The sequence below is a fragment of the Lepidochelys kempii genome, chromosome 3 (genome assembly GCF_965140265.1).
Source record: "Lepidochelys kempii isolate rLepKem1 chromosome 3, rLepKem1.hap2, whole genome shotgun sequence".
NCBI classification, from domain to species: domain Eukaryota; kingdom Metazoa; phylum Chordata; order Testudines; family Cheloniidae; genus Lepidochelys; species Lepidochelys kempii.
Window position 1 is genome coordinate 17,462,586 of NC_133258.1, and position 15,884 is coordinate 17,478,469.

General features: G+C 39.5%; 1 protein-coding gene across 10 annotated transcripts in view; it reads left to right on the forward strand.

Annotated features, from left to right (window-relative positions):
- The first annotated feature begins 222 nt into the window (after positions 1-222).
- The window catches only part of ITSN2 (intersectin 2), a 122,054-nt gene continuing 106,392 nt past the window's right edge, over positions 223-15,884 (forward strand). For 3 of the 10 annotated variants that reach the window (XM_073335827.1, XM_073335828.1, XM_073335831.1), the window contains exons 1-2: positions 224-361; positions 15,364-15,427. In XM_073335827.1, the coding sequence (XP_073191928.1) occupies positions 15,397-15,427 (31 nt within the window). In that variant the 5' untranslated portion in view covers positions 224-361; positions 15,364-15,396. The other 7 variants (XM_073335822.1, XM_073335829.1, XM_073335823.1 and 4 more) reach the window with 6 other exon arrangements.

Sequence of the window (15,884 nt, forward strand, 5' to 3'; positions counted from 1 at the left end):
GTTAGCCCATGTCTTGAGCCTGGGACCTGCACCCTAGGGTGCTGCTAGGCCATATGCTTTGGTCCCACACTCAGAGGTGCTGTTGGCCTGCGTTTCAGGCCTGGCCCGGTACCCGGGATGCTAAACACTTTGGTCCCAGAGGCTTATCTCCGGCGGGCTCGTATCTCGGACCTGGCCCCGCACCCACATTGGCCCGTGTCTTGCGGGCAGCTCCTGCTCCCTCCCCCTCCTGCCGCAGCTCGCCTTGTTCCTGCGAGCGAGGCCGCCGCCATGTTCTCGGGCTGACGCCGCCGCCGCCGCGCCGCAGCAGGAGGAGGAGGAGGAGGCGGAGGGAAGGGGCCAGCCCCGAGCAGAGCAACAGGTACCGTCCGCAGGCCCGGGGGCGGCTTCCGCGCTGCCCGGCCCCGGCCTGAGGGGTTGGAGCCGTGGGGGTCCGAGGGGACAGAGCCGTCTGCCTGCCGGCTGGGTGAGCAGAGCCCTGGCCCCCGCGGGAGGAGCCCCGTGGCGGGGCAGGCTGGTGGTGGCGGCGGCGGCGAGGAGCGTGGGGGGTCCCTGGGCTAGGGGAGCGTTCCTGTGGGGGGCCTGGGGAGGAAAGATCCGGGGAACAGGGCCATGGCTGTGTTGGGGGCCCAGGGAGGGAGCAGGGAGGAGGTGCCCTTGGTTGGGGGGGATCTGGGGAGGGAGCAGGTAGGGAGTGACCTTGATTTGGGGGAGGGGGGGAGAGTCCAGTGAGGGAGCAGTTGGGGGGTCCTTAGTTGAGGGGGCTGGGGAGGGAGCAGATAGGGGTAGCCTTGGTTGGGGGCGGGGCTGGAGAGGGACTCGAGGGTGTGGTTTGAGGGCTGTTGTGAGCAGTAATCTTTGGGAAGTGGGGAATGGCCTGGGGAACACATGCCTGGGATTTGAGGTGTTTAGCGAGGAAGGGCTGGAGGGGGCTTGTGAAGGATTTAAGGGGCAGGAGGCTGCTTGAGGATGGGGAGCCCCCGTATGATCCAGCCCATCAATCCCACCTCTAATCTTGTTTCTCTAGTTCATTTGTTACCTTGGAACCCTAAAAGGACTAGGAGGGAGAGAGATTCTCCCCCCCCCCCCCCGCTTCTTTGAAGTTTTCTCTGGGGAATGGGACTAGGATTCGATCTTTTCTAGTGTAAGCACCTCTTGCACAGTATAGCAGAGGAGAAAATCTCCACTTTTGTTCATTTTATTTAGCTCACATCACAGTGTGCAGCTGGATGCATGCAGTACAAAAGTTTAAAACCACAATAACTGAAATAGAACTTTGGCAACAAAATAGGCAGTGGATGAGGAAATGTTTCAGGTTTGTGGCTTTTATTAGGCCGAGCAGACGTTTCTTTTGCATTATAAGTTTTTCCTTTTTTAAAATAGTAAAGTTTTATGTGCACTTTTCTCTTTTATGAAAAGTGATTTTTTTTGTAACCTTCAAAGCTCTTGGGGCAATGCAGCATTTTACCGCTATGTCCTCTTGAACACAGCTGATGAGTACTGGATTCAACTTCTGTCAGTTTTACCTTTAAATTTTAAAAGCTTTCAGAAATGAGTGAGGATTGTTTACAAATCTCCCCCACTCATGTTCTCTCTGATTTGGAAGACGGAGGAGTAAAATTATTGATGCTAAAGCACTTCTGCATGTTTCTATGGGAACTAATTTTCTGTTCCTAGGAACTGGTTTCATAATTTCAGTAATAAAGTGTGGCTGGTAAACCCTATTATGTGTGTGTATGTGTGGTAGTCTGTAAAGAAATGAAAATGGTACCAATGATTAATGGTATTAAGCACAAACAACAGGTTCAGGCCTCCACAAGAGACAACATACAGAACATCTGTGCCTGGAGAGCTTACAATCTATAAGAAGATAACACACTGGGAATGTCAGAGAATGGAATAATGAAGATTATTATAATTATTGGTTTGCTTCTTAGGCTATTGTGAAAACCAGTAGTTTGAAGAAATTAAGAGCGGATGAAAACTAACTTCCATGGTTAATGCCTTAGGAAATGGTATCTTTTTTTTTCCTGTCCATTTTTTTTTTTTGGCACTGTAATGTTTTATAGAAAATAAAATGTGGCCACCATCTAGGGGACCTGGTTGTGTTCTTTAGGCACTACTATAATTTGGATAATAATTTAAAAGTATATAATTTGCAAATAGAGTGTGACGCGAGTCACACTTTGCAAAATTTTGAAGTAGATTTTAGTTTTAATAATACTTAGCACTTCATCTAAAAAGTGCTTTTATAAACATCAACTAATCAGTCTTCATAAAACCTATGTTAAGCCATTAAGTGTCACTCTCATTTTATAGAAGAGGAAACTGTCAGGGAGTCCCCGGGCGATGCTCTGGAACTGCTCCCTATGAAGCCAGTCAGGACTCTGGGAAAGTCTCCTTTCTGTGAGCAGACTGTCTTCAGGACACACAGCTCACACAACTTCCACCTTCCTGGGTCTGACCTTGGAGCATTCAGCATCCTCTGCTCCTCCGTGCTCTTCCCACAGCAACTTCGCAGTCAGACGTGACTCTCAGCCAGCCAGTAAAACAGAAGTTTATTAGACGACAGGAACATGGTCTAAAACAGAGCTTGTAGGTGCAGAGAACAGGACCCCTCAGCTGGGTCCATTTTGGGAGGCAGTGAGCCAGACAACCACGTTTGCACTTCACTCCTCTTCCCCAGCCAGACCCAGACTGAAACTGTCTCCAGCCCCTCCTCCTCTCGGCTTTGTCCCTTTCCCGGGCCAGGAGGTCACCTGATCCCTTTGTTCTCCAACCCTTTAGCTCTCACCTTGCAGGGAGGAAGGGCCAGCCCATCAGTCGCCAGGAAACAGGGTGTTGGCCATTCTTTGTGACCAGACCCCTGCACACACCTGCCCTCTAGGGCTCTGCAATGATCATACACCCTTATCCCACCATCTAGATACTTAAGAACTGCATAGGGGAAACTGAGGCACCGGCACAATATTCAGAGGAAACATTAAGAACAGTCCCACTTCGTCACAGAAACTGAGGCACAAAGAATAATTTAGCTAAATCTATGCAGGGAGTCAGTGACAGACCTGGGATTGAAACTCGGGAGTTCTTGTCTCTTTTTTCTGTGTTCAGAAGACTAGATCATGCTTGTCTCCCTAGAGCCTTTTGAGTGACAACTGCCCTAAAATGCAAGTCAGACTCCAAGATTGCATCTACACATGCAATATTTGGACCCTTAGTTCTTCACTGGTGCTGCCGTAATGCTTATATACACTGCCAGCTGGCATTGGTTAGGCAAGTGGGAAGCTGAGACTTCCATTTTTCTCCTAAACTGACCATTTTGTTTCGATAGTACTCCACCCTGTTTGTCTGGTTAGTCTACCTGTTGTATCCTGACTGACACTTAGGTTGTAACCTCTCTGGGAAAGTGAGTGTGTTCTTTGTTTTCTGACTGTACTGAATCCAGGACAAAGGGGTCGTCTTTGATGCTTTATTAGGGTTCCTAGGTGCTAGTGTAGTACAAATAAATAATAGGTTCTAGTGATAGCAAAAGTGGAAGCTGTACTATAGATAGGGTTTATGCATATTTATCACCATGTAATCTAATCTACCCCCAGAGGAGTGCACCAGTGATGAATTATGGGAACTGATTTTTTTCCCTCCTTAATGTGGGCAAGATCAAATAAACCAAAGTAGAAGAGGGCTGTTACTGATTTTGAACATTGTTAATAAGAAGGCTTTTGTGAGTTTTGGATATTACCCTAACGGGGCCCATGCAAATACCTAGATTAGTTTTCAAACATTATATATTTATATTGCTGTCATATTACTATTATGTGAATTAAGTTCATTTTCGTAGTAAGATATAAACTACTGAATATGAAGTTTTAGTCCTGTTTGCTATCATAATTTTTTACGCAGCTGTTTATCTTGCATTGTTATTTATGTATTCATTCACTGAGCACTCAAAAGTATACTAGGTGCCGTTCAGGCAAATGGAAAAAAATAAGGGCCGAGATGTCAAAATTTTCTAGTGTCTTTTGGTTGTTCAACTTGTGACACTAGAAATGAGCACCCAGCCTCTTAAAAGTAGGCCCCCTTTAAGTAAGGAGACTGAAGTTGAACACCCCAAAATTGACTTATTTAGAATTATTATTTGCTCTTGCAAATCTTGGGCATGGGCTCTGCCTTGGAGAGATCATGCTTTAATTGACAATTTACAAGAGCCCTGATCTTGCTGAAGGATGTTCTCATTTAGATCACTTTGCAGGAGAGGGGCAAATGAGATGGGGAAAGGGCACAATATTAGACTTTTAAAAACATAAGCTGACTCCTGACTAGTCCCCACTTTTCATTTCACTCCATACCTAAGTGTCTTGATTTTTTAAAAAGTGTTATTCCTATCTTATTTCCCTTGTAAGGTATTTTTACTCCTTCCTATTTCCATTTTTTTAGTTTGATTTTAACCATTTGTTTATTTTACTTCTATGAAACATTTAATACTTTTTTCTGATATTATTTGTTTAAATCTTACTTTTTCTATTTTTGTTTCTATTTAGCATCAGCATTTTCTATTTTTAATTGTTTTCTGTTTTCAGATTTTCTTTTAATTCTTGAAAACCACTTTTCAGCTTCAGAATACTCCATCTCTCTCTATAGCTTCTAGAATCTAGATTATGGCCCTTGCCATTTCTCTCCATTCTGTTTCAGAAGAAATAAGTGGTGATGAGCATATTCTGTTTTGGAAAAATTCTAATGATGTTGAGCCACTGAGTATGTGAAGGACCTGTTCCTCCTTTTTAATGTTTTACACTGGAGCTCTTGATTTATGTGGCTGAGTGGTGCTGGGGGTTTAATGCCGCCAGTACCTTGCTAAGAAGATGACTGATTAGTTGTCCCTTTTTATTTATGACTGTAGTTTATTTTATATAGTATGCAAAGATCCTCTCAGGTTGTATGTGTATTTGTCAATAAAACAGTATTGTTTGGACTAAGTATTGTGATAACCTCTGGGTATAAAATGAAAGTGAGGTTACCTATATTTTTAAACTGTAAACATATATTATTAACTTCGTTCAATATTAGCCTCATCCAGTGTATTTTTGAAAGCTCTTGGAGACCACGTTTTCCCTGTGCCCAGCCTTGTGACAGCTGATGCAACAGACCTATTCCACCTTGGTTGAGCATGCGGCTTTTGCTGTGCTTTGAAAGCCAGATTGATTTCTCAATGGGAATTAGGCACCTAACGTGCCCCGGTGTTTTGAAAATCTTACTAGACATCTTTGAGTGCCTCAGTACCTTTGAAAATCTTATCCTGAGTCCCCCTAAGCATGGAACTTAAGGACTTATCTCAAGTCATAAATCCCAGTCTCCTATATAATACTGCTTGAATGCCAGGCCAGTCCAAGTTTACTTTTAAAAAATGTTCAGTATCTTATTGACTAACATCTTGTTATCTAAGTATGTCTTTCATTTATTCATCTAGCTCAGGGGTGCAGAACGTTTTTTCTATCACGGGTCATTGACCCGCAGAAATAATCAATTGCGGGCCACACACAAGTAAAAAGCAACTTAATTTAGGGTGGGTTTTTTTAGGGAGAAATATAAAATGTTCAACTCACTCACCGGTGGGAGAGGGGACAGTGCAGAGGCTTGGGGCTTCCCACCCATGGCGGCATGAGCCAGCACGTGCGGCTCCAGCCCCGCGGTGGGGGCACCAAGACTTGCTGGGGGCCGGATGAAATTAAGCAATAGGCTGGATCTGGCCCGCAGGCCATAGGTTCCATACCCCGATCTAGATTGGAACCCTCCTGGAGCAGGACCCATCTTTTTGTTCTGTGTTTCAACAACACCCTGCATGTCTATGTCTAGGGCCCTAGGTGCTTCAGTATTACAAATAATTAATAATAACAACAGCACTATGTTATTTGATGCTTCTGTTTTTCTGTAGCTGCTCATTTTTCAGGTGATGTATGTTAAAAGGTAAACAGTGTCATGGAGATATGGGACTGAACGTAATGCTCATGGAAGTCAGTGGAAAGGCTTCTATTGATTAGGTAGCACTGGAAAGAGAGACGTGACTTATAATCTTTCTGAAAACAAATGTTTCACTGCTAAATAATAAAGTGCACTGTTAAAAAGTAAATTCAGAAACATTTTTAGTGAGTAAAATAGTGCATTATGGTGTATTTTTCTTTAAAAGTTTAGAGATGTTGTCTGAGCTCAAGAATAAGAGGCTGGGAGTTCCTGAGTTTTAATTCCAGCTGTAACACTGAGCAAGTTACTTAACCTCTTTCATTTTCTTTAGCTAGAAAATTAGGATAGAGAAGTGTCTTGAGGCTCAGTTTGTCAATGTTTGTTAAAGTGCTTTGGAGATTAAAAGTGCTGTATGGATGTTAATTTTTATTAATGCTTCAGGTTTGAGGATTAAAAGTTAGTCAGGATGTTTTTATGCAATGTCCTCAACTGTGTTGCTTTATCTCTGTGTACTATTTGTGTTCAAACACAAACAAAATTGTTGTTTTTCTTTCTTTATGAATATTTGATTCTTTCTATAAAAATACATGTTTTGCTGTAGTTCACATTTCATAGTTATTTAGAAAGGTAACATCTTCCTGTTACTGCAGTGGGGTGAGCAGTTTGTACAAGATTAAAAGGCCTGTGAGGAGATCACCAATAAATAGCTCTGCATTGTTCAGACTGAGAGTGCACTAAAAGATATATCAGAAATATAGTATCCGGTTCACATATTGTAAAAATATACACAGTTCATATTTTTATCACTTAGAAATATCTAAAAGCATCCCCAGCAGTAATACAATTTAGAATGTATAAGTTAATTGTTTGTCTCCTGTAGATGAATGAAGAAACAACACTTGCACCCCCCCTTTCCTGGGAAATGTTGGATAAAAAGCCTCACCAATTTGCATAGGTGACCACAGACCCAAACCCTTGGATCTGAGAACATTGAAAAAGCGTTCAGTTTTCTTACAAGAAGACTTTTAATAGAAATAGAAGTAAATAGAAGTAAAGAAATCACCTCTGTAAAATCAGGATGGTAGATACCCACAGTATGCATCCGACGAAGTGAGCTGTAGCTAACAAAAGCTTATGCTCAAATAAATTGGTTAGTCTCTAAGGTGCACAAGTACTCCTTTTCTTTTTGGATTAGACTTGTTTGTTAATGTATAGCTGAGAACAGCTTTGTACATGCTTTTCAGAATACCATATGGAATTCAAATGAAGCAAGATGGTGACAGTAGCAGCACAACACATTGGAATTATGTAATTGCAAAATTAAAAAGAACATTTACTGGAAAATTAGCCTTTCATTTTTTTGCAACTTTAAATAGTTAGGGTCAAAAACATTGCTGCTGTATGTGCGTGCAAATGAAACAATGGCATACATACAAGAGCGGTGAACTTGGCTAGTAGTGTTTTGGTATGGATCTTAGTAATATTTCAGCTATTAGAAATAGTAGCTAAAATATGTTAGTTGGTAATTCTATTGATGTTGCACTTGCCACCCACTTACCTGCAAATTAAGTTTATGAGGTGTTTGGCATTAATCATGACTCATGTTATCAATATGTAGTTAAGTGATTCAACAACATTGTAAACTTACAAAGTGAAGTAATAGTGGCGGACAACAGGAGATGTGTGTCATTCTCTTCTGAAACATCCCCATCAGGTCTAAACATTTCCCATTATGGCTATCAGCATATTATGACATTACAACCCCCCTCTGATTTTTTTAATACACTGCCTTTAGCCCAATATTTTGGAAGCCAAGAATTTTGATAGTTTTAAATAATTTATATAAAGATATTACAAACTACCCCTCACTTAAAACAGGTACACACAAAAAATAATTTAGTTTAGGCAATTATTATGAATTAAGGTTATACGATTACCATTCTACTGGATGTGTGCTCTTGGTCCAAGGACAAGTTAGGTATCATTTAGTGTGCTTAACCTGCAGTACAAGATAAAGTGGCACCTAATCCATTACAAAGCCTTAAATACATTTGCTGTTGTTTCTAATCGTTTAAGTGTTAGTATATTGTAGACCCTGGTACTTGGTGTTTAAAGTTGAAAGGAGAAATTCCAGTTGAATGCCCCATCTGTTTGCTCCATTGTGCCCTAGTAATGTGTTGTCTATGGTTTCCATCACCCTTCCGCATCTGAATAACCCAGAGGACTCTGAAAATTAAAATAAAATTGTTAAGAAGCAGATAATTTTATACTACTGCAGGTCAGGTATTTTATGGGTATTTTACTTTTCCCATATAAGATTATTTTTAGTTATTTCTCTTAAGGCACCCTAATATCTTCAGGCATGTACACGTGCAAATGTGCTCCCTAGTCACACTAAGACTCTAATCATGCTAATTTACAGTTGTATTTAAAAACGGTTTTTGGTAACAGTCCTCTGTCACACTATGGATTGAGATTCTTAACTGAAGACTGTTAGAAATATGTTGTTCTTTTAAAAAGCAAAGTGCTACACAGTCTTGCTTCCTGGGTGATGTACATCTTCCTTTTTAGACAAAACTACCTGCCTGTGCTGGTCAGGTAAACCATACTAACTCTGCCAGTAACAGTTATAGCTAACTGCTGATGTGGACATGGTGTATTTTATATTGTTGTTAAAAATATAGCATCAGTTCTTCTAACTTTAAATGTGAATCCAGATTTAAATAATTCCCCCCTACCCCCCAAAAATGCTTCAAAAATTTTATAAACAGCATATTAAGATTATCCTTTTGAGATGTTGGGTGTAGAAGACTCCTATATTTCTCATGTGTCTTATATCTTTTTCTGCTTAACTGCAGTAAGCTCCTTTGATCCACAGACTGTATACTTTGAACTGTTTTTCTGGGACAAATGTTGGAACAAAAAGTCAAAGAGCAGATCTGTTGCATCCTAAAGAGAAAATAGTGCTGTGGTGTACTCCATGGTATTGCTGCATTATCAGGAAGACAGATATCTCTCTTGCTTTACGGTGGGCTTTCCAGTGTTAATTTCTGCTTGTGAGAAAAAATAGGAGGAGATTTTTCTATATGGTTAGGCTTCCAAAAGATATGTCCAGAATAGAAGATTCAGAATCAGATTAAAGATACTGGCCGTAGAATAGGGAAAATCAACAAAATCCGAGATTTCAAATAAGGGCTTGTCTGCTACATTGCTGGTACAGCCATACTAGTGTAGCTATGCCAACATAGCCCTCTAGCATAGACATGGCATATATCAACAAAAGGAGGTTTTTCTACCAGCATAGCTAAACCAGTTCTCTGAATGGCATTAGCTATGCCAATAGAAGCACTTTTCTGGTAGTATAATTGCATATATGCTGGGGATTTTGCTGGCGTAGCAGTGTTTGACTAGAGGTGTGGTTTGTTTTTTTTTTTTCACACTACTAACTGACATAGCTATGTAAATACAATTTTGTAGTGTAGACTAAGCCTAAATGTTTTTCTTTGAGCTAGCTCTGTCTGCTTGTACGGATAAGCCAACGATAGTTAAGGTAGTGAAAAATCCCATCACTGTACCTACTGACAGGGAAACTAACCTTATCATTTCATATACTTTCATTGTGTATATATAATTGGTTCCTGTTGCTTGGCTTGTGTTTTGGCTCTCATTTAATCCACACCATTAACTTGTTTTTTGCTTTCTTAACAATTCCTAGTTTCTCCAGGCCTCACCTGTGACAAGTATAAAACGGATATTTCCTTAAAGTAAGGAGAACCACTTTTCAATCTGTTCTTGAGAGAGCCAGTAATTCTGAGTAGTTTATTCTTCTTCACCTTTTGTTTTGTCGACCCACACTGCCCCAGTTGGATCACTCCAAATATTTAAGAAAATGAAGAGAGATATCAAGGCCTTCATTCAATAAATTAACTTTTAATTTAGGTAAGTTTCCTGTTGTCATTGTGCACCAGTTAAAATCATTACAACTCTGTAAGTCAACATAATAGCAGGAAACTGAGTAGCTGGTTTAAAAGTGATACTGTTAAATAAACCCCACCTGCACCCCCAATAACTATGTGTTTAGGAGAATATTTGTGCTTTCTTACTGTAGTTCTGATAATTGTGCAACTTAGCAGACTGACCAATATTTCATAAAGCTAGTATTTTCCACTTAAAACTATTACCTGCTTCAGGGAAATCCCTCTGCCACAAAAAAGTTATGACTGTTGAGATACTCCATCATTTTTTAATTATTATTTTAGCATCCATTCTAGACTCAGGTACTTAATACAGTAGTTCATATCAACATTTACAACCTATAGCACACTTAATGGACTACCAATAAAAATTAAAATAAAATTGGCCTCCTCAGCAATAGTGTAGACATCCTGTTTAGGACATTAGTTCTTTTAGTCCAGAGTGTTCGTTATTCCAGGTTAATATGTTGCCAATACGTATTACATTTCCTTTGTAAATCAGTTAGACAGCAACCTCTGGAGTTTGTGTTCTTGCTGATTGATTTTTCGCTGTCCATTTACTTTTTCTCCACCGTTTCCCCTTTCAGTTATGTTGCTCTTTTAGGAGTGGGGTGTCTGAACCATGGCTTCCAGAATATTTATCAACTTGCTTGTAAATGAACTGGTTTGACCTAACAATTGAACTAATTAACCATTCCTGCCTTATAGCAGTTTTTTGCTAGGTTTTTTTTTGGAAATATTTGTATGTGATTGCTTCAGATAGAAATTAAATATTAGAAAAGCGTATGCTATATAAGTTTCACTTAGAATGAGAACAAGTAAACATATTTTGAGTGAAGAAATTAGTTTTTTCTTATATTCTATTTCTAGCTTTTTTCTTACCTCTTCTCTCCTTCAGTCTCTTCTTCATTTCCTCACTTCAAAACTATAGTAAGTGTTGGGAAAGGATGGAGAAACTACGGTTGATTAGGTCAGGCTGGGAGAGCAGAATTGCTGCTGTAAACATTGATTGGTCAGGTGATCTGTTTACAAGAACGTGTCAGTTCTGTTATTTGAACCTACTGACATCCAACTTTTCCTGTGTTCATCATGTGTGATGCCTTATGCTCCAGACATTAAACTTCTAATCAAAAGGTTCCTGAGTTGGACTACACTTGTTGTTAACTTCAGGCTTTGGTTTTATGCCAGCCTGTACCCTTTACTGGTGTGAGATAGTTGATGACTTTTTTGTTAAGATATCTCCTTTACCAGCTCCATATTTTATGCCCTATGCTTAGAACACCTTAACAGTTAATGTTTGCCAAACAAAATTCCTTCTTCCAAAACACTTCAAGCAAATCCAACTTTGTGGAATATTCCAGTTGTAAAGGTAATTTTCTATTCTGTGTTTGTTGTAACCTGCTTGTTACTTGATTATAATCTTTTCTGATTAGGGATTCTTTTCTTTGTTTGGCATACTTTATTACACAGCAGTGTGTCCATCTGTGGTGTTATGTAAAATGTTCTTTGGAAATTTCCAAGTTTTGTTGTAATTTAAAAGTTATCTAGAGTCATTTCTAATCTAGAAACTCCAGTGTAGATCTAGGTTTTAGAGTAGCAGCCGTGTTAGTCTGTATTCGCAAAAAGAGAAGGAGGACTTGTGGCACCTCAGAGACTAACAAATTTATTTGAGCATAAGCTTTCGTGAGCTACAGCTCACTTCATCGGATGCATTCTCTTTCACTGAAATTGCACCATCAACTGAGAGTCAGAGGAACTGCTTTATTATGAAGGATGCTAGGATGTAGTTATATGGTGACTAAGGGATTACCAGACTTGGAATTTGTGAAAATAAACTAATACGCACTTCGATTTCTGAGTAATATCCAAACCTTAGGGACACTGTGACTGCATAGAACTGGAGTTCTTTCTTAGTGGCAAGCATGTTCCTGTTCCTTACCCACAGACACATGGAAACAGTTTTGTGGGGGTTTGTATCTGAGGAATTTGGGTCGGTGAGTGGCCTGGTTGGAAATGTAGGGGTAGTAGAACTATTTGGGTTGCACTGAATTACCCCTTTCCCCACCCAAATTCATGAGGGGGACTGGGCACCTCTAGGCACTGCAATAATACAGGCAAATAAATAAATGAAGAACAGAAGTTAATACAGACCAATGCTGAATTTGTGTTTGCTAGCTTGTCCTTTCATATTGTGGGAGACCCAACCCAATGCTTTTGGGTTCAGAAACCTTTATGGCTGGTATGACTCTGGCAGCCTGGCTCTAAAGGAACTGTGCTACACAAGAGGTGGCATAGGGCCCCAGAGTTGATGCAGAGACATAGGAACTCTATCTGGATCCCTTTACATTTCTGCATTCTGAAGTCTGGTTGCTTCTGTGTGAGATGCAATTTCTCCCACACTCTCAGGACTTTCAGGCATGGGGCACTTCCCTACCTGGGTTATCACTTAAGTGTTTAGATTTGGTGCATCTTAGGTCTTACATTTCAGAAAGCTGCTGTGTGATAGGATCTAGCTACAATACAATAGCATGAGGCCTGGCTGAAACACGGTATGGTCTTGTAATGCACACAGCTATAACCTTGTTTGGCAGTACCATGTTGTAATGGGGACACAAAACACACTAGCTTTCTGCAGTTAAATGGGATCTTAGAGATTGCCTCTCTCCTCATGGTTTTTAACCTGGCAGTTGAGATCAGGTGGGGTGCTTGAGTTGACAATAGCTTGACTTTGGTATATGGAAGCTGGAGCTAGAGCATTCCCCAAGAGGGCCCTCTAGTTTGGAAATTACTTTTGCTTTCCCCAGGCACACGTCCTCTCCAGAAAGCCTGAGGTTGTTGGACTTACGCAGTGTTTCCAAGGCCTAGCTGTTTGTTTAGGCTTTTTTCTCCAGGGTTGTTGGAGGGATTTATTTTATAGTTTGATGTTCTTCGTAACCCTAAGGTTAAAAAACAAGCCAAAAAGATTTTTTGGTAGTATTGGGTAGGTGGAATGTCAGGCATTTCCCCCGCTCCCTATTTTAAAAATAAAAAGTGATCTGCAAAGGAGAGAACAAAATGAATAGTTCAAGAGTGTGGGTTTAATCAGTTAAAATTTTATACCCCAATCCTGCAATAAGACCCAGACAGATCGACCCTGGTGTCCGTGCACCGCCCTATTTACTTTTACCCCGTCGATTTCAGGTGGGTTCTTCACACACTCATCCTATTGCAGTATCTCAGCTTAGAGTTCTTTTCTAGCAGTTCTCAAAAGTGCAGCTTGTTTTGTAGAACTTTATGTTCAGCTGGAAGTTATAAATAGGGAGGAATTGTCCTTTGTTGTTTCATTTTTAGGACATAGGAAGAGACGTTGGAGGCAACCTAAAAATAAACAAATTCATTTTAATTTTCTCATTCTCTTGGAAAAGTTTTCAGCCTTTCTTTTGCCTCCCTCTATTCTTTCTTCAATTGATCCTTGGTATCACACTTGATTGATCAATGGATTCACCATCCATTCCATTTTCATATTAAAAAAAGAATGTAAAGTGTCATGATACTACTGTGAAGAGAGTTACATAAAAACCAGTTGTACTGTGTAATTCTTTCCTCACTAGGTAGCTATATAAGCAGTATATACTGGGTTAAGTTTAGATTAAAGCATTGGTTTTCACTCTTTTGGGGATGGATGATGTATCACAGCCAACATGTGGCTATGCAATGCACAAACCAACCAATGAAGGCAAATTCTTTATGTAAAATTAGCCCATTGTATAGCCAACATTATAAATATTGTGTACAGAATATACATGTAGAGTACTGGTACAGAGCGATTCCTCACATTTTCCATTTAGTGCATAAGTGTGTAGTAAATGCTCTATACACTGCAAGGAAATTTTTTGAATGCTTCTGGAAGCAACTGCATGATTTTTTGCAATCAATAAAACAATCGGATATGCCAGAATAAGCAACACCATTCAGAAAAAAAAAGTTTCTGTACCTTTTAATATTTTTGAAAATGTATTTGAACAGATATTTTTGAAATCACTGAAGGGGGGGTGGGCATAATAGTTATCTGAAATGTGATACAGAAATTAGAATATTAGAAGTATCTGAACACTGGGATGAGTAACTGCACTGCAGGATTCTGCTATTGTTGGCTAGTGCTGTTTCATGAGTAGATTCTTCGCTGCCCCCTATTCTCAAATTTTGGATTGTATTTTTTAATATTTTAACCGAATAAAATTGCCACTTTGTTATTGAGAATGTCACACCACGTACCATTACTACAAAGATGTTTCCAGGTTTAAAGCTTTTGTGGCTCCTTAGTGAACAGTAGTTTCTGCCTTTACAGTTACATAGTGGAGGGTGATGATTTGTGTAATTTTCCGTATCAAAATGAAATGATTTTCTATGAAGCAATGCCCTGGTGTATGTTGTCTTAATTCTTTATGGGTGTTCCCCATCTGTAAAACGGGGACAGTGCCTAAGTTTGAGGAATGTTTTGAGAATTGAAGTCTTTAAACCATGATTTGAGGACTTCAATAGCTCAGACATAGGTGAGAGGTTTATTGCAGGTGTGGGTGGGTGAGATTCTATGGCCTGCATTGTGCAGGAGGTCAGACAAGACGATCATAATGGTCCCTTCTGACCTTAATGTCTATGAGAGTTAGTTAATGTTTTGTAAATATAAAGAACTAATAAATAAAATGTTAAATGCTCTGAAAATGTGACCAGACTAGCAGAACAAAATGTGACAGGCAGCATTTTAACATTTCTTATTCTGAAAGTATGTTGTATTAAGAATCCCTCTGATGATGATACTTTTTTGTTTTTGATAATATAATAAAAATAATTGACTTTATAACAATATTGTTTTATATGCTGGAAAATAGAATGCTGCATGATTTGATTAGAGCTAGTTATTTTACAGAATGAAGTATGCAGGGTCATTTCCACTAATCATGCTTTTGTAAGTTCTGTAGAAAGTTATTTATCCAATATTTTATTAACAGAAGTATTATTTCCAAGTATGACAACTATAATTTTAATTTTGATAAATATTAATGTAAATCATGGAAGTTCAAGCTAAAAAAAAATCTGTTAGGTTGTCTAGTCCATCCTCCTTCCAGTGAAGGATTGGTCTGTACAGTATATGTTCCAGTGTGCGTGTGTATATTTTATGCAGTACACACTGTACAGTGAATGCCGTTTTCCTTTAAGAATGTGCTCCTAGGTTCAAGACTGCACTGCATACCAAATAAAAATCTCCCACCTACAGAAATCTCCCACCTATTTCCAAATGCAAATTCAGTATGTTCAGTAGCAGCTTGAAGCCCTGCATTGTTTGCTTCCGGAAGTGTGAGCCGAAGAGGACAGACATTCCCTCTGCTCAGCAGGAGCACTAAGCTGTGTTCTGCCCTTGTTCCATTATTAATGGGACAATGTTTTTATGTTGCAGATGGCTAAGAGCTAGCAAGGCACATTCAGGACCATGATGGCTCAGTTTCCCACAGCCATGAATGGTAAGTAGCTTGATCTGGGTTCATTTATGTGGTTCGGAGAGTTCTTCTTTGTCTTTATATTTAATATCAACATTATTAGTAATTAACTGATTGCAACATATGCCTCAATGTTTTGGTCAACTTGCTGTAGCATATATACTGTTGCTTATAACTTCTGATGTATAGTCTATACTCTAGGAATTCAGCACAAGTTTGTACTGCAGTATAATTAAGAGTGCACATATGCCTGGAGCATCTAGTAATTTTAGATCATTTAAGGGGTTATTACATGCCGATACGTGACTGTATTTTGAATACTGAATGACTTCAGATGAGGAATAAACTAAGTAACCATTAATTAACAGAATAGGTATTTGAAGTTGTATAATATGGCATGGGATTTTGATATGTTTTAATTTAGATATGGTAAATATTATTTAGTTTAAACTAAAATATTTCAATTAATTGATTGTTCATA